Genomic DNA, 21,878 nt, shown 5'->3' on the forward strand with positions numbered 1-21,878 from the left:
AGAATGTAATCCTTTACTTAGGTCCAGAAACCACTTCCCAAATGTACTGTCTTAGCTGTGGGGTATGTAGGAAGAAAAATGCCAAGAGGTTTTAGGCATTCCCGTTAAGGTCTATGATTAACTGTGGCTTGCCCAGAGAAAATTAGATAGGAAGCTATTTAAGACCACTTCATCTGAGGAGTAATTAAAGAAACTCATGAAGTCTTAGAGCTAAAAGCTCCTACAGTGATGGGGCTAGAAAGAGAGCAAATGTTTCTGAAAGTTTCATCTACTTTAGAAGATAAATTAGACTTGGTCTGTGTGACCTTTGTGGTCAGAACTAGGAATAAGAAATAGGCATTACCGGGAGCCAGAGTTTGACTTGGCATGAGAAATAATTCTCCCCTAATTAACCGGTGCAAAATTATACTCATGGCATTGGGAGTTAATGCATCCCCTATTGCTGGACATGTTTTCAACTGAGACTGAACTATCATTTCTTAGAACTTACTCTAGATGACCTGCCAACACCAAGTCTTTGTCTCTAAATGTGTCAAATGAATAAAACAATTCTATACCATTTTTCAAAAAAGTAAACTCATCTTTCTTCTGTACTGTTTGCAACCTGATTTACTGCAGTGTTAGATGTATAGTGATATATGTTACAGAAATACTGTTTTGAACCTAGTCTGTACAGATTTTGATTTTTCACTTGTAATATGACAAGATGTTTAGCACACTGAGTTACTCTTTGAGTATTTCTCTGAAAAGGATGTGTACTTTACTTGTAATTCTTGCCAAAGATTATACTGAATTTGTACTATTTTCCTGCCAATATTTCTTCTAAACCATCTCCCATATATAATTTGTAGTAAATTCCCTAAATATTCATGGTGTTTTCTGTAATGTTTTTCAAGAAGAGCCTTGAAAACCTTATTTCTAGTCTAAACCCCTAATTCTATTTGTGGTTTTAATTCTTTAAAGTTTATCTAATAAACAGAGTTATACTACTTATTGAAAAGAAATACTTTTTTAAACTTTTTAGGTGTCATCCCTTTTCATGGATTTTCCATGTATGGTAAGTTGGGCTTTAAAATATTTATTGTTGGAAATTTATGTATAAATAGCTATAAAATATGCATCATTTTTAAAATGAAAAAATAAAGATAACACTGTATATTATGTCATCACACACTTAACAAATTATTATGAGCATTTCTAAACATTGAATTTAGTATTTGTTTATCTGTCCAATTTTTAAAAATCAAAAATAATAGGTCATTGTAATTGTTTAGTTGATGATTGTTGCATAGATTAGAAATAGAATACTCTTAATTTTTTTTTCTGAGGTTTACCATCTGATTCTAACCCAGTGAAACAGAGACACACATTGTTAATTCTAATAGGTATAAAATCAGTTTGCTTAAATTCCTGAACTAATTCTTATATGAGTCTTAAAAATAAAAAAAAGAAGAAGAAGAAGAATAGGTCAGAAAGAATCTGAAGGGAGGAACAATACTGAATTTGAGCTCATGATTTCTCCAGATTACTGGTGTGCACAGCAACAATGACATTGGAGCATTTGGTCATCCTCTGGAAAAGGCATGTGCAAGAGTGAGAACATTGAGTGCCTCATGGGCCCCACTTGCACTGAGTGAGAAATGCAAGAAGCTTAACAAAGAGTAGGAAAAGAAGGGATGCTCTACACTAAAATCATTTGATTTTAATATGTTCATGTATCACACATGTTATTGTCCCCTTTATCTCTACCCCTTCCCTTTAGAATAAACAGAAGTACTTAAATGTTTTACCTTTGTAAAAAGAATCAGCAATAAATTAGCACTTTTCTTTTTATAAAAGCACCTTCATGTTTCCATCAGACAGTCAAGGTGAATGACATAAAACTTTTTAACAACTTACAATGAAAAGAATACTGAATAAAATTTTATAACATAGTATCCTTCCCACATATTTTTTATAAATATGAAAAATCTAAAATAGAAAAGCTACAAAGCTTGAGAGTACAACTTTTTTTACCTCTAATAATAACAAATATTAGCCTTTTATCCTTTTTTAATAATTCTAACTGCAGGGATTTTCCAAGTAAATAGTTTTTAGGCGTACTTGAGTGATTTGACAATACTTGATGCTGCATAAGTTTAAATTTTCTAGCAATTGTCAGTGCTCAAAATATATCATGGAGGGCTAAGGATATAGCTCAGTGGTAGAACACTTGCTAGTGTGCACAGGCCCTGTGTTCAAGACCCAGAACCACAAAATTAAAACAAACAAACAAAAAACAAAAACTAAGCCAGGCTTGGTGGCCCAGGTCTGTAATACCAGCTATGCAAGATGCTAAGGGAAGAGGATCCCAAATTCGATGCCAATCTGGGCAACTTCAAGAGACCCTGTATTAAAATAAAATTTTAAAAGGAATGGGAATGAGCCTCCAGTACCACAAAAAGAATGTGTTTTTTTGTTTTGTTTTGTTTTAATCCTTGGAGTTAGGATCTGACTTTTCACTTTCATGGTCATTTAAATAGGCTAAGGAGAAAACATGAGCTAAGGAAATAGATGGTGCAAAATGTTTGTGTAGGTTTATGTGCACCATTTTAGAAAATTGTTTTAAGCAACTACAGATACTAAATAGCAACTAGTCATTTAAAATGAGTATCTAGAATAATCATAGATCATCCCTAAGAAACTCAAGTTAATACTTCACCACTTCACTTTTAGTTTCTGTTTTTTGTTTTACTTTTTAGTTATGCTACTTAAATTTTCAAAAATTTATTCAAAACTTTTCTCTAATTTAAATTGCCTTCTGTTCTCCCATTTATATAGACTAGTATATATATAATTGTTATTATGATTTCATAAATAAATTCCTACAATACAGTATTTAATTTGTTGAATAAACTAATAAGCTAAATTTATTTTTATGTAAGAGCCAAATAAGGAAAAATGCTTGAGATTAAAAAAATTAAATCATGTAGAAGATTTTTTACATATTATATATAATAAAGTTTTTCTATTTCATAGTTATATAAGGAAATTCAGCATAAACAATTGTGTTATCATGATTAATAATTAATTTTATTTTTTGTATCATAAATGTATTTTAGAAATGTGATTTTTTTAAAGTTTTTTCTTCATTCCTTCATTGGAAATGGTCACTAAAAATTTCTAAACTGATAAAATCTTCAGATTCAGCTTATAGATTTTTATGTATCAATTTATGTATAAATAGCTATAAAATATGCATCATTTTTAAAATGAAAATAAATTCTAAACTTTCACTTTGAATTTATATTAATGCCATGTATTTGTGCCACATTGCTTTCTCTTAGATTGTTATTGCAATTAGAACATGAATTATTCTTTTAAAATGTGTGGAATACCCTTATTTGGGCAACTTCAATAAGTGGCCACTTATTTTGATAAGTTTTTAAAGTTAGTTTTTTAATGGTAAGACATGCCTGTCTTCTTAAACTTTATATGTCTCTCTACAAAATATATATTACATGTTTTTCTATGTGTATGTATATAGTCATTTTTATATTTATTTAACTATCTCAAAATGTTTCTCTCTCGCCCTTCAGAAAATGTAAAATTTTTTTTGGCAATGATAGTTTTCAGTGACTTATTAATCATTAATACTGTATGTATTGCTCTTTATCTCAGATAATTGAATTTTTATACTTACAGACATTTAAAACAGTCTACCATTTTTCCTTTCATTTTGTCAAAAAGAAGAGATCTAAATCAGCTCCCTGATATCCTGGCTTACTTAATGCCCACTGCCTTCTGGGGTGTACCTGCACATTATAAAGTCTCAGAACTTCTAATTTGTTGAATTTATATCATTTAAATAACCCTAAAAGAAAGACATTTTTATCAAAATTAATATATAAGTAATGTAGTTTTGTCTCTCTACATAATAAATGTGTTTGTGCTACATAAAATTCATGAAGCTTGAAAAGAAGGCAAGTGTGACAATGTTTGTCAGCATAGAATAGTCCTGTGGTCAGGTCAGTCTCCCAGAGTAGCACTTTCCTGCTGTGGGATATCTGGTTGACTTGATCCACCTGTGTGTAATTGCCAAGAACTAGGTGCAGAAGAAAATGTACTTCAGTGTTCACTAGAGAAATAAGTTCTCTGGCAGAGCATTGTTGTAAGTCAATGAAAAGTGTCTTGCTCTACATAGAGATATGCTAATATAGATCAATAGTGTCAAAATATTACTCATAATCTTTATTTTCAAATTGTGTTAATTGAAGTCCTTGATTCTAAAAGATAGTCATATTTTAACTTACCTGACTCAAAATTAAAAGCTTTGAAAAGTTGCTTAAGTCTTTTGTGGGACAAAGTAAAAATGAGTTGTCTAATTGTCACTTTCTTGTTACTTAAAAAAAAAAAAAAAAAGGAGTTGCCAATGTGCTGTTGTAAATTCTAGGACAGCGGAGGCAATGGAGGAAGACCCTGTCTCAAAATAGAAGGTCCTGGGGATGTAACTCAGTGGTGGAGCACTCCTGGGTTCAATCCCCAATACTGTAAAAGAAAAAAAAAAAAGGACTGGACTTTATGCAGTTCTTGAATATTACTTTTAATTTTTAATATCCTTATATAATTCTGTTCTGTCATTCTCAGCCTACTGTTAAAATGGGATAATAGTTTATAATTTAATGACTCCACTTTCACCTGTGCCAAAATGAAAAATCTAGATAAGATTTTAAACTTGTTTATAAATGAATATGATTATTATAAAATTTTCATATTGTTTCATATTTCATGGGCTTATTTTAAAATTTTTAGTAGTTTGGAATTATTATCAATTATTTTTTTTTCTTTCAGTTGCACCACTTTGTTTTCTATATCATGAACCTTACAAATTGTATCAGATATTCCGTGAGATGTATGTACGTTTTTTCTTCAGACTCCATTCCATCTCTTCTCATCCTTCTGTAAGTTCATAAAAAGTTTGATTCTTATCATACTCCAATCTGTTCTTTCCTTTAAGAAAAGTCTCCTACTCAAATTATAAAGCCAAATTATAAAGTTTGTGATTTCAAACAACATATTTCTGTAGAATAAACAAAAGAGAAGAAAATCATATTTAAATATTTTTGGTAATAGGAAAAAGTTTCTTCTCAACTACATTTAATTTAATCTTTATATATTCAAAAAATAAACATAGAATATCTGCGTTACTATCCTTGACAAGGATGCCCACCTTCTTTGCTGATTTGCTCATCTGTGAAATGAGGTTAGTACTATATCATCCGTGGTGCTGTAGAGCAGTCTACAAAGCACGGAGGGTAGTTAAGACTTGGCTCATTGCAGGTATTCAGTAAGTAAATGGCTGCTGCTTTCATTGTTATAATTATAGTTATCATCATCTCTTCTTTTTTAATGAAAATCAAACATTTATTTGTGTCTTGTTTTTCAGTTTCTTATTAGACTACTTATCAATTACTGTGGTAGATAGATGTTTTCTTTGTATTTATTCATTGTAAAGCACCTTTGACCTCACTATGAGGGTCAAGGAAAAGCTTACCAGGAGTTGCATATTTTTATCTGTTTTATTTTCTGCTCCTTTCTGCTATCTTTTCCCCCTTCCTATAAACCTGAGTAAAAGCAGTGTTTATTTCATTCTGTTATGCTTTTCCCCAGCTTTGAATCCAGTTTGCCCTACCTGTGATTAACTTGACTGCCTCTCTAGAAGTATTCAATTGGAATATGTGTCAAGGCTACCATGTTTCTCCACAGAGACGATTGCGTTACTGCTGCTAATCAAATAACTGCTCTTTGTCCCCTTGCTCCCATTTTAAGACTATATCCCTATTGCACATTTCTTATATACAGTTTGTTCTCCTGCATTGCTAGTGAAACTTGTCAAGTAGCAGAGTCACAGATAAACAAAGCACCACCAATTATCTTGGGCTTCTTCTTGGAGAATTGATTTAGTTATTACCTTACATTAATGGTTAATATAGAATAATCAGAAATGTTAATAATTAATATCAATAAGTCTCTTCTCTAATAGTTTTTTGTTAGAATCAGATTTTTTTAACCTCATATTCTATGTCATGTAATGCTTCAGAGTTAAGAAAGAAAGAAAGAAAAAGAAAAAACTGACCCTCCAATTCATTCCATGGTGTTCTCCCTATGCAGAGCATGAAGCCTGACCCTGAGCAGCTCTGTATATCCCTTCTCTCTGTATGCTGGCCCTGAGGTGTCCCTTTTCAGCTAATTGATTAGGTCAGCCCTGCCCTACCCTTTGTTTATTCAGTGGAATAAAGACAGGCCGTCTTCTTTTCTGGCTTGCAGCCACACTGAACTATTTGGAGCCATGTCAACTTATTTCTTCAGAAATTCAAAAAGAGGATTAAAACTTCTTTACCAAGATCAACCCCAAGGAATGCTAAGCTGCAAAAAAAGGTTTTATTCAGAGTTGTCAAATAATAAACACACTTGAAAAACCATCTGCTTAGTTACTTCTTGTACTTTACAAATAATGCTCTTTACAAAAAGTAGATTTTAGTTAAAAAAAACTTTATACTAAGTAATCAAACATTCTTGTTTGATAACTTCCTGATGCAAATTTCAAGCAGTCAGCACTCAGTCTTTTCAAAGAAGGAGTGAAAAGAACAGCAAATATTTTCCTGAGAGGGTGAGGCTGGAAAGAGAGAGACATGTGGAGAGAGTAAAGGATGTGGTCATAGCACCAGGAAAATACTTGGAAACTGGAATGAATTCAGAAAAAAAAAGAAATAATAATAATTTTGTTGGATGTTCATAATAATATGTAGCTTACAAAGTAGCAGGTTGTCTGTAAAGTGATGTTACCTTGGGCTCTCCTAGTATTACATAGGAGGTTAGTAGGGAGGCTGTTGTTAAAAGGAGAGTTCTTAGCATATCTATGAGTACACAAAGAGAGATAAAATATATCTTTAAATACACTGTTAGAGATCCATTAGTGCATTCCCTGTTTTTGACCTTTCAACAATATAAAGACTATTTCTGTTCATAGTGTCCTGTTTGCCATTTTGAGTAATGAGTTGGCATAGTTAATTTTTAAATACTAACCCGTTTCTCTTATGATTCATAATTATATCCAGGGTATTGTGTCACTCTGTTTGCTGTTTGAGACCCTTCTTCAAACATATCTCCCTCAACTCTTTTATCATCTACGTGAAATTGGGGCTCAACCGTGAGTATTATTCTCTCTTAACAAGAATAGATTTATAGGTGCCTGCAACAGATGAATGGATAAAGAAAATGTGGCACATATATACAATGGAATATTACACATCCATATAAAAGACTTTATGGCATTTGTGAGTAAATGGATGGAATTAGAGACTATCATACTAAGTAAAATAAGCCGGTCCCAAAAAATCAAAGACCAAATGTTCTCTCTGATATGTGGATACTAACACAAAATAAGGAGTCGGGGACAGGTACAAATTCATTGGATTAGACGAAGGGGAATGAAGGGAAGAGGGGAGGGGAATAAGAAAGAGTAGAATGAATCAGATATAACTTTCCTATGTTCATAAAGGAATACACAACCAGTGAAACTCCATATCATGTACAACCACAAGAATGAGATCCTAATTAGAATAAGTTATACTCCATGTATGTATAATATATTAAAATACATTCTACTGTCAAGTGTATCTAAAAAGAACAAAAAATTAAATAAATAATAAAAATAAAAGTAACACAAGTATTAGAAAACAAAGAACCAAGTAAATTCTAATTCAGGGAATTAATGATATGCTTCTTTGACAACAACCTTATCTTCTTAAAAATCTCCTTATTTTACCCCAGTTTTGTTTTTTGTTTTTGTTTTCTTGTGGGGCAGGGGGAACCAGAGATTAAACGCAGGGGGCTTAACCACTGAGCTACTTCTGCAGCCCTTTTTATTTTTTATTTTGAGACAGGATCTCACTGAGTTGCTCAGGGCCTCGATAAGTTGCTGAGGCTGGCTTTGAACTTGAAATCCTCCTGCCTCAGCCTCCCGAGCTACTGGGATTACAGGTGTGCACCACTACACCCTGCTTGCCTCAGTGTTTATTGGTAGTTTTCATGTATAATAGTATGTATGTTAATTAAATAGAAATATGGTTCTTAAGTTTCAGGAGCATAGGATTTCACTGTGGAGTTAATAAAAGCTACAAAGCAACCCTCACACACACACACAAACAAGAATAGTTTCACATCAGAAAGCTATTTTTTCATCATGGTAAAGCATTTGCAAATATATAGTAATTCTTCAGTAAAATCAAGCTAACAATTTTTATTATTATAAAATAATAATTATCAAGTAGTAATTGTAACTGCAATGTGCAAAAAATTCTTGAAAGAATTACTAAAATCCTAATAAAATCTTATTCATTAGGCTCTTTATCTCTGGTACAAGAATCACCAAAATGAACTAATTTCTATTCATAAGGAAAAATATTAGCCAAAACTGAAGCAAACATTTGTAGAAACAAATACAACCTGAGAAATGTGATAATGCTAAAATTAAGCCAGGATAGAATAAATTGATCAGAGAACATCCTATGAAAGTTCTACAGATTAAAGTCTTTTGTTAAAGGAAACCAAATTGTTTAACTACCTAATGGTTGTCCTATGATTTCTCCTTCTAGAAGTTTGAATTTTCTTCTCTGATCTCAGTATTAGTTATAGGTGAATAGCTCTGGACTTCAATATTATAGATTCTGTCTCGTTTTTTAAATATTTTTTTCAGTTGTAGATGCACACAATATCTTCATTTTTGATTTATTTATTCTTATGTGGTACTGAGAATTGAACCCAGTGCCTCACACGTGCAAGGCAAGCGCTTGACTACTGAGCTACACCCCCAGTCCCTGGTTTTGTCTCTTTTTAAATACCATGTCTGAAGTTTTAAAATGATTTATCAGTGTTTTGTTCCTGTCTTCTCCTCTGAGCTACCATGTTTCTCTGTTAAAAAGACACCATTTGAAAAGAGCTTTACTCTGAGGCCACTGAAAGAGTTAAGGGGAAATAAAATAGTGTAGTATTTGTCTTCTCTACACTATGTTTTTTTCACTAAATTGAGCACATTTAGTTTATTGCTAAAAAACTAAAATTCTGGTATTTTTTCCTAGTCTAATTTATACACTTTAATCATTAAAAGGAACAAATTTCAATGACTTATGACAAACATTGACATTCTTATGGAGAAGGAAATATTAAAATTCCTATAGTCATAGTATAAATCAGTTTTTCAAAGGTTTTCATAATGAACTGATCCAATTGGAAGGTTTTTCATTTTGAGTTTAATTTCTTTAATAGCAATAGAACTAGTCAGGTTATTCATGTCTTCTTGAGTGAGCTTCTATAGTTTATGCATTTTATCTAAGTTATTATACTTATGCACATAATTAATCATAATATTCCCTAATTATTCTTACTTATGTTTTCATATCTGTAGAATCATTGCTGACTTCGCCTTTCTGATTGTTGAGATTGGTATTTGTTTCATCTCTCTCTTTTTCTTGATGATTCTGGCTAAAGATTTATTTAGTTTATTCATCTTTGGAAGAACCAGTTTAGGGCTATATTGATTTTTCTCTTGTTTCTCTTTTTCAATTTTGTTGATTTCTGCTATTTTATTTATTCCTTTATTCCTTATACTTGCTGAAGGCTTAATTTGCTCTTATCTTCCTACTTGTTTAAGTTGGTGTTTAGATCATTGGGACCTTTCAGCATTAATATTATAAATTTCTTATATAAGCATTAATATTATAAATTTCTTTCAAAGTATCACTTTACCCCACCTAATAAATTTTGATATGTTGTCTTTTCATTTTCATTCAATTCACAAATGCTTCTTAATTTCTCTTGTGACTTCCTCTTTAACCATTGATTATATGGAAGAATATTGTTTAATTTCTAAATATTTGAAAAGAATAATATCTTTCTGTTACTGATTTATATTTTAGTTCTGTTACAGTTAGACAACATACTTCATATGATTTCAATTCTTCTAACTTTGTTGAAGTTTAGCATATACATCTTGGCAAATTTTCCATGTGTACTTGAAAAGAATTTTTCGTCCCACAAGTGTTGACGTTTTCTAAATGTCAATAAAACCAGGTTTGTTGATAATGTAGCACAAGTTTTCTGTGTACTTCTATACCCTCCTTAATAATTTTCTATCTACTTTTCCTATTGGTTTTAATTGTGGATGTTGTCATCTTCTTTCACTGTTATATATGTTTTTACTTTACATAATTCAAAAGTCTGTCTTTAGAAGAACTGTGGTACTATTACTATCTTGTAGTGTCATTCTTTATTCCTAGTAATAAATTTACTTTACCTGATTAATATAGCCATTCTAACTTTCTTTTGATTAGAATTCTCATGATATATTTTTTCTTTCTTTAACTTTTAACCTATCAATTATCAATGCCTTTATTTCTTAAGTGGATAGTATAATGTTATTGGTATGGAATGTACTATTTTGAGTTTTCTGTTTGTTCCATGTATCCTTTTTTTTTTCTGCCTACTTTTGAAATTTGAGTAGTTTTTATTCAATTTTATTCTGCTATTGAATTATTATTTGTACTGTTTTTTAAAATTTGTTTTCAATAGGTACCATATGATTAAAGTATATATCTTTAAGTAATCATATAATACTTCAAATAACTCCAGGCCTGGATGGCTTCGTTAGCAAATTCTACTAAACATTACAGTAAGAAATAATTTTAATCCTTCTCTGCTTTCTATCAAGATCTTTTGTTCTCAGCAGTTTAATCATGATGTAGCCAGGCATGGACTTTTAAAATTTTTCCTGTTTAGGGTTTGTTGAGCTTCTTAAATCTATACATTTATGTCTTTTGACAAATTTGGGGAGTTTTCAACCATTAATCCTTCAATTTTTTTTCCTGTACCATACAAATTCTCCTTTTCTTCTGTGATTACAGTGACATAAATGTTAACCTTCGATGATGTCCCAAAGGTCCTCAAAGCTCTATTCATTATTTTTCAATACTTTTTCCTTTATGATTCAGATTAGACATTTCTCTGTTGACCTATACCCAAATTCATTCTTTCCTCAGACTTTCCCATTTTGCTATCAGATCTATCTAGTAATTTGGTTTTTTGTTTCTCTGGGGTTTTAGGGTTTGTTTGGTTGGTTGGTTGGGTTTGGGTTATTGTATTTTTTAGTCCTACAATTTTCATTTGGTTCTTCTTTATTAAAACTCATAGAACTATATATTTATAAGGGCACATTCTACTTAACATGAATTATACCCCAGTAAGCTTCATTTAAAAAAAAAAAAAACAGATGTTCTGTTTTCTGTGTATCTATATGCTATATATGTGTGTGTGTATAATACATTCAGAATTTTAGTGAAATGAAACTAGTTGAAGATAATAATTTATTTAGACTTAAAAGTCAAATGCAATTTTCAAGTATTAAGATATCTAGTGGCCAGGGCTGGGGATATGGCTCAAGTGGTAACGCACTCGCCTGGCATGCACGGGGCGCTGGGTTCGATCCTCAGCACCACATAAAATAAAGATGTTGTGTCCACCGAAAACTGAAAAATAAATATTAAAAAATTCTCTCTCTCTTTCTCTCTCTCTCTCTCTCTCTCTCTCTCTAAAAAAAAAAAAAAAAAAAGGTATCTAGTGGCCAAAAGCTTCTTTGTGTCTATAAGGAGATACTTTAAAACCAACAAAAAAGCTTAATTTGTCAATACTATATATAAGCACACTATATATACTATATATACAAAAAAGCTTAATTTGTCAATACTATATATAAGCACATGATGCACTTCATCATGTTAGGCCAATAGTTATCTGGTTTTGAGAAGTTTCTGAAACTTGGGGGTCTTTTTTAGTCTTAAGAGAATTAGTACTGTGACAGCAGCCAAGAACCTTGGGGTCTCTTTTGCCTTTTTTTTTTTTTTTTTTTCTTTTTGGTACCAGGGATTGAACCCAGAGGTACTTAACCACTGAGCCATATCCCCAGCCCTTTTTATTTTATTTTTTTTTTTTTTTGGAGACAGGGTTTTGCTAAGTTGTTTAGGGCCTCACAAAGTTGCTGAGACTAGTTTTGAATTTGCAATCCTCCTGCTTCAGCCTCCTGAGCCCCTGGGTTTACAGGTGTGTGCCACCATACCTAGCTCTCTTTTGCTTTCTTAAGAAAGTAGTACAGATATTTAGCAATATAATGGTAGAGTAATTCCAACAAATAGTTTAACTAGCATTTATCAGTGTCTATCAATTGGATGCTCTTAGGTAATGTAGAAATATGAGGGATTGTTATCTCCCAAGGTACTAGAATCAAGGAGCTCATTTCCTGATTTCAGAGAGAAACTAATTATAATATAAGTAACTTATAAATAGTGGGATTTCATACTTCTTAGAATTTTTTTGTAGCAAAAATGGAATTTAATTGAATTTTCTGGTTGATCTTTCAGAGTTCTGATAACCTCCTCCCTAAAATGAAGGGTTTGAAATCAGAAATATTTTTCCAAGGTCTGTTAATAGCTGTAAAGCCATTTGTGCTTTAAAACTCTTGTCAATTATTTTATTTTATGCATCCTATAAAGCCATTTGACTGAAATGTAGGAATATAATTTATTAAATTGAAAAAAATATAAAATCATGGAGATTTCTCAAAAGACTAATAATGGAACCATCACATGACCCAGCTATCCCACTCCTTGGTATTTATCCAAAAGAATTAAAGTTAGCATAATATAGGGATACATACATGATCATATTTATAGCAGCATAATTTATAATGCCCAAGTTATGGAACTAGCCCAGGTGTCTATCAACAGATGAATGGATTAAGAACACACACAATAGAGTTTTATTCAGGCATAAAGAAAAATGAAATAAGTTATTTGTAGTAAAATGAATGAATGAAATTTAAGAGCATTATGTTAAGCAAAATAAGTCAGAAGGTCAAGAGTCTTATGTTTGCTCTCATATGTGGAGGGAAAAAAGGAATAGCAGGGTAGGGGGGTCTCATGAAATTTGAAGGGAGATCAATAGACTAGAGAAAGGGAGTGACGGGGAGAGAGGAAAGGAGAGAAAGGGGTGGAACTACAGAATGAAATTGACCAAATTATGTCATGTGCATGTGTAAATATGTCATAGTGAATCCCACTATTTTGTATAATTATAATGTACCAATTTAAAATATAATTATTAGAAAACAAGAATTTTCATGAGAAACAAAAAACATTAAGTAAATATTTTTACAGAAACAGGAGTGAAAAGTAAGATTGTTTAATTCAAGTACATAAATAAACATTAGCAAAAATATATATGAAACCTTTGAATGAGCAAATATTTTGAATAAAAATTCAGGTTATCTTGGCTTGCCTGAAATTAAGACTATTAGAAGATCAGCTCATTGATTATACTCGGGAAAACATTACGTAGAAATAGTTTTTATAAAGACTAGATATAACATAAAGGAGGTCCCAGCGTACAACATCTTTCTCTTAATAGCCTAAGAATACTAATTGGAAGTCTTGGAGTTTCTCACTGCTGCACTTTTGCAGCTTTTAGGGAAAGGTTGGAGTTTTAAATATCCAGGTGATCTCTAAGACTCTCAGAGGATCGCCTTAATATTATTTGGATGGGATGTTCTGATATTGCCTTTTTGTGAGGAAAAAAAAATCCAGTGATAGAATTAATTTTCATTTTTCCTTCCTACAGACTTCGCATATCATTTAAATGGATGGTTCGAGCTTTCTCTGGATACTTAGCTACAGACCAGCTTTTGCTTTTGTGGGATAGAATCCTAGGATATAACTCTCTGGAAATTCTTGCTGGTAAGAGTAAATACTTTTTTGTGAAATACATGTTGTTTCTATGGTAAGGTCCCCTTCCTTTCTAACAATTGGAGATTGAGTCTACTATTGTATAATTTTTAATGTATAAACATTTAATATATTTATCTGGTTTAGAAGATAAGTACAGAGATTCTGAAGTCGACATTTCAGTCTTTTAATTGCCCAATACCAGTCTACTCCTAGTTTGTCTTTCTTAGCCCTTTTCTCTCTCTCTTCCTCACCTGTCTCTTAGTCTAGCCAGGACTTACTAAATCCCAGCACCTGTGAGTTCTGGGCAGCTTCTTAAGCATTCTGTTCTCTGTGCCCTACTCAACTGTACCTAAAATCCAAATCAAGACTGAGTTTCCCTGCAGAGCTGAAATCTAGTTCTTCTGGGTCTCAAGTTATACTGAATTCAAAACATTTTGTGTTTTGCTAATAGTCTGTGACTTATGTTCTAGAGTCTGAATTTGCCCTTTTAGGTATTCTCTCTTGACAAAAATAAATTTTTCTTGGTTTTTTTTTTCAGGAAGCCAGATTCATCTCTAATTAATAATTAAGCAGTTCATGCAAAAGATATACATTAAAGCAAATTTATAACACAACATACGCACTCATTATATTATTTTGCTTCTCTTAAGTGCAATAGACTCAGTTATTTTTATCATTGGGATTATCAGGAAACAAAAATAATAATTGGGAAATCTTCCTAACAATAGGTTGATAGCAGAAAAGTTGGCCTACTATTTTCTTCCTTACCTGAAATATTTAATATTTTAAAATCACTGTATGCACTACGTTGGAAATATTGCTTAGTTGAAGGAAAATATGGCTCAAATATTCTCTAGGTACCATATTAACATTTTTTGAATGCTAAGAGGTTTATAATAACTGGGTGGCATTTTAAAAATGAAAATTAGAATAATAATAAAGTACCATGAAGATAAATAGCACCCCTGTTGTAATCAGAGATTCTCACTGACTGGGATGTTTTTAACTCCTAGAATCCTTCTCTCAGCTTTTTTTAAAGCCCATACAAATATGAGTGAGAAAAAAATGGTCTTCCCTCTTCTTTTTTGACCAAATGACAGTGATATGTGTAATCTAGAGATAGAAGGAATGCTAGAGGACATCAGGGTAACTTTTTCAAACATTTCTGACAAGTAGTTCTTATCCTCTGTTTGAACCCTTCAGTATTGGGTAATGTGTGCCTTAGCAGGAGGTCCATTTCATTTCTGGATAATATGACTTGTTTAAATGTACTCCTTATAAACCAAGGTTATTTTTATGTTTTTTCTACTATTGAATCCTCACCTCTCCCCAAAGTCTTCCATTTCTAAACTAAGCAGCCTCCTTTTCTGCTACTATTTTCTCAAGTGACAGGACTGTAGACAGTTCACCAAATAGCCTTACTCTGGGTATGCCAAATAATTTTATGAGTATCATATATAGCATTTGATATCATTTCAAAAAAAATTAAAACTTTAAAAGAAGGGAGCTCAGTATAAGAAAGTACTTTCTAATAACTAGAACTTTCCAAAAGTAGAAAGAGCTCTTAAACTGTCACCTGACAAATCAAGAGGTTTTGTAGCTTGAAAAAAAATATTGAATTAGAAAGCCTTCGAGGCCTCTTTCAATTTAAAATCTCTCATGCTATGCCTTATCACCTTCTAGCAGCCTGAAGGAAAAAAGAAATAGATGTCTGTGGAATACTGTATTTTCTCTAAACCAGGCACTATGCTATGAGCTAAATACATTAATGAAAAACATACTGATGAATAGGTGGAAAAGTAACCTGCACTATTTCATTCATCTACTTTACCTGAGTATCTTTTTAAAAATCAACAGGAAAGAATTCTAGAACATCTAGAAATGAAACTGGATAAATCTGAATTCCCCTCTCATGGAATTCAGGTAAAAAGCCACAGGAGTAGATAATTTCATATGGAAGTATACAAATTCGGGGTTTTTTAATATTTATTTTTTTTTAGTTGTAGTTGGACACAATACCCTTGTTTGATTTATTTATTTATTTATTTATTTTATGTGGTGCTGAGGATCAAACCCTGGGCCTCACCACACGCTAGGCAAGCGCTCTACCACTGAGCCACAATCCCAGCCCCAAATTCATTTTATTTCATACATTTTTAGTATGAGTATTTTGGGACCACCTTTTTGGATCAAGTGAGTTATTGGTATTTAAGAATATCTTAATAAATATCTCTGGCTTAAATTGCAAATTAGAGCCTTTTAAAGAACAATTTAAAGCAATGGTGTCCATGTTCATAATAGTATAATTAATGAGAATAGTTTTAAAGATAAGACATGAATATTACAGTGTCCACATTTTGTACAAAGCATGATTTTGATCAGAAATATCCAGAAGTATCGATCTTTTCTCCTTGGCAAACAAACCTGTTCTGCAGAAGGACTGGGCAGATTAAACATGAAGCAAACAGAAAGGAACTTCTGTGATGTGACACAAGATAAATAAAGGTTATGAGCACATAAGCATTGTGGATGCTGAGGTCAGTTAGTAAACTGCTTTCTTCCCCTTCTCTTATCTGCTCTTGGCAAAACAACTTCCCACCATGTAAAGGTCTTTTCTGATATGGTAGAAACTTTGCATGTCCTGTCAAGCTTTCAGCAACTCAGTTCAGTTATACACAGACAAGGCAGTAGTGATCATGTTCCTAGTTCCTCCTATGAGTCCAGATATTAAGAAGCTACATAACTGGCCCATAGAAAATGGTTTCCTTTGATATGCTTATAAACATGGAGCTCCATGACTTTAAAATACTTTTCTTTTTTTTCAGTTAAAGAAAAATTCTTTGTCCCAAATTCTTTGTCCCAAATCTTTGTTACACATTGAATAGTTGCAGATGATTTGAATTTAAATTTTTTTTTACTACTATGCTTTTTTCTTGAGAATTTTCCTCTAACTGGTTCTAATGTTTTTTGCCAGATTTTCCAAAATCTCTTGTTCCCTAAAAAAGTGCCTGAGCTTCCCAATCATTGGTTGCACCCCACCCTGCCTTGGGAAATTAAGAAGCCTCCCTCCTGATAGCCACTCCTCAAGCACAAACCACCTGCTGCCATGGCCAGGACACCATGGTGTCATCCTGCATGCCATCTCTGTGGAACCATTCTGAGGGGCAGAAGAACACATCCTGCATAGGAAAGCATATGGATTTTTATGTCAGGGATGAGTGACTACTGCTTACCTCAGTCTCATTAGTGGCACCATGCAGTGGTTAGGTGCATAGATGCAGAGCCAGAGAAGACTGTTGGCTCTACTGTTTTCTACCTGAGTGACTCTAAACATTTCCCCAGCTCACTGTGCCTCAGTTTCTACATTAGGAAAATTGAGCTAATAGTATTTAATTTATAGAATTGGTATAAGAATTAACTATTATTATTTTCATAGTAAAATGTATTTTTAAAAATTCACATTTGCATGAAGTTTGTAATATACCTAGAACCAGGTTCCAAATAATTCTTAATATCTATCACAACTAGTCTCCTAAATTTCAATGAATTGATGAGTAGAGAAAGCACTACTACCACTGGTGATGGGGGAAATAAAGGGAAGAAATCAAGCACGGTCTCCAGGCAATTCCATCTCCTTATGTGGGTCACCTACCTCTTACTTTACATGGGTTCTTCTATTGTTCATGATTCATTTTCACATATAGTTTTATGGTAATTTATTTATTAATAAGTGGTTAATTTTAGCATGACTTTTACCTTATGTGGATTTTTTAAAATATTTTTTTAGTTGTAGTTAGACACAATACCTTTATTTTACTTATTTATTTTTATGTGGTACTGAGGGTCAAACCTAGCACCTCACACGTGCTAGGCAAGTGCTCTACCACTGAGCCACAACCCCAGCCCTTATGTAGATTTTTAATGGAAATAATATCTGTATTTTCTATGTAATGTATATTATTAAAGTTCAAATTGTTCTATAATCCACTTTTCAAAATTTCATCTTCCTTTTCCTATAGCCAACATTAATGTGTCAAGATCAATCCCAGAGCAGTCCTCCCACAGAAATATCCATTTGTAACATGAAGAGATCAATGCTGAGTATATAAAATATAAATATAATCAAATATTATAAAAGCATTTTTTCAGAAAAAAAGTTGTATTTCCATCAGGAAACTTCCTGGGTACATATAAAATGCAATCTGATATACTCACAAATTTGGCTTTCATTGACTTTCCTGAAGCTCCCCAAGGCATTAATAAGAAACACCTGTGTCAAAATAAACCTTTATTTTATAGGACAGTCCTTAGAGCTTCATGCCATGTAAAAACTGTTATAATTTAGTTGTAGGTATGAAAGAAACATTGTATAAAATGACTATTTTAGGACCACTGAATTTTCCTTTTCCCTGAACTGGCATTTAATTTGTCTAGCCTTCAGTCACGGATCTCTACGGTAGACAGTTTCTTTTTATCACAAGATCTTAACTCAGAATGCAGGGGTGCAGCTGTGTCAAGCACTGGTCCTGAGCTTTCTGAGTGTCTTGTGGGCATAGCAGGAACTTTGCCAGCTGTTGAGTAGGCCTGCAGTTGAAATAGTGTGCATTCTTTTCCAGTCCTGGCAGCTGCCGTGTTTGCTTTCCGAGCAGTGAACCTGATGGAGGTGACATCACTGGCTGCAGCTGAAGTAAGGATAAGTTTCACTCAGATGGGATGGAAATAGTTCCTGAGAGATTGCCAGGCTCAGTCACTTTAGTATCTGATGCATAGGACACACTTGTAGCCCATTTTTTAACTCTGGTAAAACCTCTAAGTTCTGAGCTAATATTAAGTGTTCATATTTCCCTAAATCCCTTGAAAACAACCTTCTTATGAAGGGACCATATATGAGTTTATTATAGAAAACCATTATTACCATTATAGCAAGCAGATACCTAGTAATTTTAATAGAAACTATCGAAGCTGTGTTATAAGTTTTCTTATTATTGTTTACATCCATATGTTATAGAATAGAGAAAAGCCAGTTGAAAGAGTTAAAGTGTGTGTGTGTGTGGATGATAATAATAAAGACATATCAGCTTTTTTGGTTATTTTTATTGTGAGTTAGTTATTTAAAGCTGATTTATTTTCAATGGTACAATTTACACCTGAAATATGGTTCAATTAATAGGGCTTACCATATTATTCTATTAGTTACCACTAGTAGAAATGTAAATTTTATCCTTAAAATAGCTGCCAACATGGTTTATTTAAGGGAAGAGGATGTTTATGTGTCTTGCAACTGAATAAATATTAATTCCATCTCAAAATGATTTCCTGAAGTCAGTTACTCCTTAGACTATAATAACGGGTCTAGGATTCATAATGTACGTTTATTTATAGAAGCAAGTTGAAATGTTAGACCTCTTATAAACTCTTGCTACCTTGTATATTTGAAGAAGGCTCAGGCTGTGAAGGTCTAGGTTATTTTCTACTGCACATTTTAGCTTTGTGCACATGTACTAACATGCATTCAGAAAAGAGGGGAGTTGTAGCTTTCATACAGAGATTTAAGATAAATCATGCCAAAACTGCATTGTAATGGTGTTTTTATTGTATCTTATTTCCTAGACTTCACTTTGCAATTAATAATTCTTTTCATTTTTCTATTTCAGGCAGTCCTTGCTGACCTTTCTACTTTAAAAGTTATGCCACTTCTTCAAATTTTCCTGTTTGCTACTGTCACCTGATTTCTTCAAGGTCATTGACAAGACATCTAGTTTTTCATTAGAAACTAATCATGAACTATGCAAACTCTGCATAAAACCAAAATTAAATTTTGCATATAAGCCAATAAAGATCATGTTCCCTCCTGTTAAAGCTAAGTCATTTTTCACTTTTTGAAACAATAATTCTGCACACCAAATATTGCATTGCATGCTGCTGATTTTCAAGAGAGAAGCAATAAACATAACTTCTGCTACATTGAGCTTACTATATCTATAATCCTGACTTGTTAAAGGCATGTAAAAATATATGCAATAAGAACTAAAGATGCTGTAATAAACTTCAAGAGGTCATGTAGCTTCTTGGACAATTCTTTTATGTCAGTGTATAAACTTATCCCTAGATAATGTATTATAAATGTTTGTAAATGTCTTACAAGTTGCTCTTCCCCCAGAGCCAGGGGTAGAATATGATGTGAGAAGGCCTGAAAAAGGTACACTTTTGATATTAGTAACTTTTCACTCACTAGGGATTTTCTGCCCTCTCCATTTTATTTCTCCCTTAAGCATCTCTACTGGGAAAGGTTTAATACTATTTTCTCCATCTAGCAATATTTTATTCTTCACTCGCTGAAAGTCAGAACATTATAGAGATTTCCCTCTGCACTTCTCAATCTTCCATCTCTTGTTTAGAAGCTGAGGCCTGTTGTCAGGTTCTTTTTTTCTAGAAGAACACAAAGAGGGCACCCCAAGGAATGAAGGGAAAGAAGAACCAAAACCACATCCATTGCTGCTGGAGCTTGAGTTAACAAGATCCACTTCTAGGCCGAGCAGCTGAGATAGACACTCAACCCAGAACTGAAGCCATGATGCAAGGCATTGTGTTGTATTTTGGTCTTCATTATAAGTCTAGAGCCTTATTTTATATTACTTTAAGAACCACCTTTTCAGTAATATGGAATAATAGTATGTGAAAAAAAATCCAAAACCCATTGTCTTCTGACTATAGGTTCAAAGTCAAGAGGCTAATCACTTTAGTAAAACTGTAAATCAATAGATAAGATTCTTATTGACTAGGATTTTATTAAGCTTAATCCAAATGTATTTCATGAATATTTTATTTTGACAGTATATATTAGGAAATGTATGAAATTTAGCACAAAACTTTAAAGGTGATGAAGTTTAGTATAACTAGTTTATTGATTTGAAAATCTACTTATATAGTTATATTCATCAGGTATTTGTTGACTTTCTAAGTAGTAAATATTGTGATTGATTTTTTTTTCCATGAAGACTATCACACCTGATTGATTCTTAATAAATTCCATTTTACTGCTTTTGAAGGTGACACATTTATAACATGCTTTGCCATTGAACATGTACAAATGCACATACATGGAGAGGATAAGTATACATCTATGAATGTTATCACTCACCTCCCTCATTCTAAAAAGATGACAAGAATATTGGGAAGAAAGTGTGGTTTAAATGATCACTGTCAAATGTGTACAGATACTACCATATTTGGCTTCCTTCTTTAGAATATTCATAAGCTTTTTAAAAAGAGGTGATGTTGTAGTCTAATACAGAATATTGTGGATTTGGCCCTAGCTATAAGTACCTAAATAATTAAATCTCTGTTAACTGCAATTTAGGGATGGGAGGGAAATGGACAGTAGAAAATTATTGTATCTGCTCTGTTTACCTTACAAGATTATATAAGAACAAATAAAAAATATATATTTGAAAATGATTTTTTAAACTGCAAAGCACCAAGCAAATATAAGATATGGTTGATAACTAATTTCATTTGTGACATTTTAAAGTCAAATGGTACAGATAATATATGAAGAATGCCCAATTACTTTAGCATTTGTATTATTTTTTTTTCTTGAAAATTTAAGACTATGTCTCTAAGAAAATAAGTGGACTATGACATAGCAGATTCTTTCATTTGGTACAGGTGGCTCTAGCAGTAATTCTGAATCTCAATCCCAAAACCAAACCTGGTAAGCAACCATATGTTTTACTGCTATTGCAAACCTCTCTGGTATGCCCTGCTCTTTGCTACTTTTTGGAATACTGGAAGGGGAAATCAGGCTCTTCCTAACTCTAGCAGCACTTCCTCACACTACCTCGCTTGTCTTCCTTCCATTTGCATTCTCCCATGTCACCTCCTATCTGCCATTAACACTGACTTCACATCTGCACTGCCAGTGATCCCAGTATCTGAGTGAGCAGTGGTAATTATTCTATCAATGGCCATTGGCACTGATGAAGAAATAGCCTGGGCAAATTATGTTTGGCTCTGCTAGATTTCAGTTGACCCACTAATGTTATATGCTGTGACCTAATATTTGGA

General features: G+C 32.6%; 1 protein-coding gene across 2 annotated transcripts in view; it reads left to right on the plus strand.

Moving 5' to 3' along the window:
• Tbc1d19 (TBC1 domain family member 19) overlaps positions 1 to 19,874 on the plus strand; it is a 130,623-nt gene extending 110,749 nt beyond the window's left edge. For both annotated transcript variants that reach the window (XM_027936598.2, XM_071614204.1), the window contains exons 16-21: positions 1,025 to 1,057; positions 4,831 to 4,940; positions 7,098 to 7,189; positions 13,705 to 13,820; positions 18,428 to 18,498; positions 19,466 to 19,874. In XM_027936598.2, coding sequence (XP_027792399.2) covers positions 1,025 to 1,057; positions 4,831 to 4,940; positions 7,098 to 7,189; positions 13,705 to 13,820; positions 18,428 to 18,498; positions 19,466 to 19,540 — 497 coding nt within the window. In that variant the 3' untranslated portion in view covers positions 19,541 to 19,874. The remainder of the gene's footprint in view (positions 1 to 1,024; positions 1,058 to 4,830; positions 4,941 to 7,097; positions 7,190 to 13,704; positions 13,821 to 18,427; positions 18,499 to 19,465) is intronic.
• Positions 19,875 to 21,878: the final 2,004 nt, after the last annotated feature.

Source organism: Marmota flaviventris, chromosome 7, assembly GCF_047511675.1.
Source record: "Marmota flaviventris isolate mMarFla1 chromosome 7, mMarFla1.hap1, whole genome shotgun sequence".
NCBI classification, from domain to species: domain Eukaryota; kingdom Metazoa; phylum Chordata; class Mammalia; order Rodentia; family Sciuridae; genus Marmota; species Marmota flaviventris.